Here is a 2,928-nt window from a genome sequence, read left to right as displayed (position 1 = left end):
TCTATATCATGTAATTAATCAGAAAGATCCCCATCACCAGTACAGCAAGCACCTTCTTTGCCACATCTCCTGCAGTAAATAAGGATTAAGCATTCAACTGATTTCTTTGGGCAAGATTATTTGAGAGATGTGCCCACCAAGTGGTCTGGCCATCTTTCACAGCACAGACCAACTGGCTCAGTTTTATCCACTACCAGAAGGGACTTTCCCATTGTATTTGGGGGAAGGCTCAATAACCCAGGGCATGCATATGTGCTGGTCTCGTTGGTCTCTGGCATTAAACTTAGTACCAGGATTTCACTTTATGAAATCCTAATGGAAAGACAGATTAAGTGATCTGAGGTGATGCTCTTTCCTGCAGCCCATCCTTCCTTTCACCACTGTTTTGAGTGGTACCTGGGTAGCTGAAATATAGGAATTGCTGGAGTATATCTAGAAACCAGCAGGACATAACTATCATGTAGGCAATCCTGCTTGAAGTTGTGGTATCTAATGCAAGCCTAGTGGAGCTGCCTCCTAGAACTTAAGCTTAACTGGCATAAAGGAACCCCAAAAAACTAATTCCGTTTTAGACTTTTACACAGCAAATACCTAAAATAAGAGATATATTCTACTACATTCATCTTCTAGATAGAAAAATCCCTGAACAAAAATGCCTGTAAGTATTCTCAAAGGACTTGTCTGACACTATCTACAGTTGCAGAGGTCACAGCATGAGATTAGATGTGGGGCACTAGTATGTTAAAAAGATGTCGTGGTTTAACCCCAGACAGCAACTAAGTACCACGGAGCTGCTCACTCACTCCGCCCCACCCAGTGGGATGGGGCAGAGAATCAGAAAAAAAGTAAAACTCATGGGTTGAGATAAAGACAGTTTAATAGGACAGAAAGGAAGAAAATAATAATGATTATCATAATGATGTTGATGATAATAATGTCAACAATAAGTCAATAACAGTAATAATAAAATTGGAATATACATAACAAGTGATGCACAGTTGAACTGCTCACCGCTTGCCAACTGATGCCCAGTTAGTTCCCAAGCAGCAATCCACCCCTGCCCCTGGCCAACTCCCACCAGTTTATAAACAAAGCATAATGTCCCATGGTATGGAATACCTCTTTAGCCAGTTTGGGTCTGCTGTCCTGGCTTTGTCCTCTCCCAGCTTCTTTTGCCCCTCCAGCATTCTTGCTGGCTGGGCAGGAGAAGCTGAAAAATCCTTGACTTAGTATAAACACTACTTAGCAACAACTAAGTGTGTTATCAACATTATTCTCCTACTACATCAAAACCATAACCCTATACCAGCTACTAGAAAGAAAATTAACTCTATCCAAGCCAAAACCAGGGCAAAAGCATATTGCCACTGAAACAGTGACTGTCAGCATCTGAAAAGTTAGTTCCTAAGGACTACCCAGTGACACATCCATGTTTTAGAGGGTGAGGTAAAATAAGGAACTCTGCAACAGGAAGGGGGCTGCCTACCCTTTTTCACAACAGAAAAATGTGCCAACATGCAGTCTGAGATATTGCTCCCTTTTACTTTCTCTTTGTCAGGGGGAACCAACCTACTTGCATATTCTTTTTCAACGGTTCTCAGGTTTTCTCAGTCCTGCTTGGACTCCTAAACCTCTGTGGTATACATGGGGAGTAATATAGCTTTGCTACTGTCCTTCGAAGGGCTTCTTTTACTTCCTTGTTCCTCAGGCTATAAATCATAGGGTTGAGCATGGGAATTGCCAGAGTATAAAACACAGAGATGATCTTGTCATGCTCCACAGAGTATTTTGAACTGGGTCGTAAGTACATGAAGGAGCCTGTCCCATAGAACATGGTAACAGCAGTCAGGTGGGAAGCACAGGTGGAGAAGGCTTTGCGTCTGCCTTTGGCGGATTTGATCTTGTGGATGGTAACCCCAATGCAGATGTAAGAGATGAGAATGAGGACCATGGTTGAGATGACGAGCACAGCAGCACAGGTGAAATGGACCACATCAGTGATGTAAGTGTCAGAGCAGGAGAGCTTCAGGATGGGAGGCACATCGCAGAAGAAATGATTGATGATGTTGGAATTGCAGAAGGACAGGTGGAATATAAATAATGTCTGGATAGTTGCATTCATGCAGCTCATGAAGTAGGAGCCACACACAAGGAGCACACAGAACCTCTTGGACATAATGACAGGGTAAAGCAAGGGGTTGCAGATGGCTATAAACCGGTCATATGCCATCACAGCCAGAAGGTAGCACTCTCCTGTCACTGCGATGCAGAATAGGAAAAGCTGAGCTGCGCATGCTGTGTAGGATATGACTTTTGTCTCAGCCACAAAGGTCATGAGTGTGCTAGGTATAATGATGGTGGAGTAGCTGACATCTAAGAAGGAAAGGCTGCTGATGAAGAAGTACATGGGGGTGTGGAGCTTGAAGTCAATCCGGATGAGCACAATCATCCCCAGATTTCCCACTAGGGTCAACAGATAGATCAGTAGAAACATCATAAAGAGAAGGACCTGCAACTTCAGGTTGTCTGTGAATCCCAACAAGATGAACTCAGTCACTACAGTGTGATTCCCATCTGCCATGTTATTGTAGGTGGGAAAGCCAAGATTACACTGCAGAAAACAAGGCAAACACAGACTGTCTGTTAAACTGGCTCTCATCGGGCTGATCTATGATGAAGCTATAATTTTGTGTATATTCCTATTCATGTTTTTCAAGCTCTGAACTCAAATTATCTCATAGGCATTTCCTGCCTTTCAAAGGCTTGTATTCCTTCTGTGTACTCTGAAGGATCACAGGTTAACAAATCACACTTTTGCCTGCAGGTCTCACTATCTCCCCCTCCCCACTTAGTTTAACTTCTAAGGTGGTAATATGCACAGCAGGCACTAACCCTATAGTATGTTTCAATTCACCTATTTTAGCTATC

At 43.1% G+C, this 2,928-nt stretch overlaps 1 protein-coding gene across 1 annotated transcript; it reads right to left on the bottom strand.

The window, feature by feature from the left end:
* Positions 1 to 1,597: 1,597 nt before the first annotated feature.
* LOC126038462 (olfactory receptor 1052-like) lies at positions 1,598 to 2,581 on the bottom strand. The gene has a single exon (XM_049800211.1). The coding sequence runs from the start codon at positions 2,579 to 2,581 to the stop codon at positions 1,598 to 1,600; it is 984 nt and encodes a 327-aa protein (XP_049656168.1).
* Positions 2,582 to 2,928: the final 347 nt, after the last annotated feature.

This window comes from Accipiter gentilis, chromosome 5, assembly GCF_929443795.1.
Source record: "Accipiter gentilis chromosome 5, bAccGen1.1, whole genome shotgun sequence".
NCBI lineage: Eukaryota > Metazoa > Chordata > Aves > Accipitriformes > Accipitridae > Astur > Astur gentilis.
Note: the sequence above shows the minus strand (reverse complement) of the source record. Positions and strands in the feature narration are given on the sequence as shown.

Coding starts and splice junctions, on each gene's coding strand:
- LOC126038462 (XM_049800211.1), bottom strand. CDS start 2,581: ATGGCAGATGGGAATCACACTGTAGTGACTGAGTTCATCTTGTTGGGA.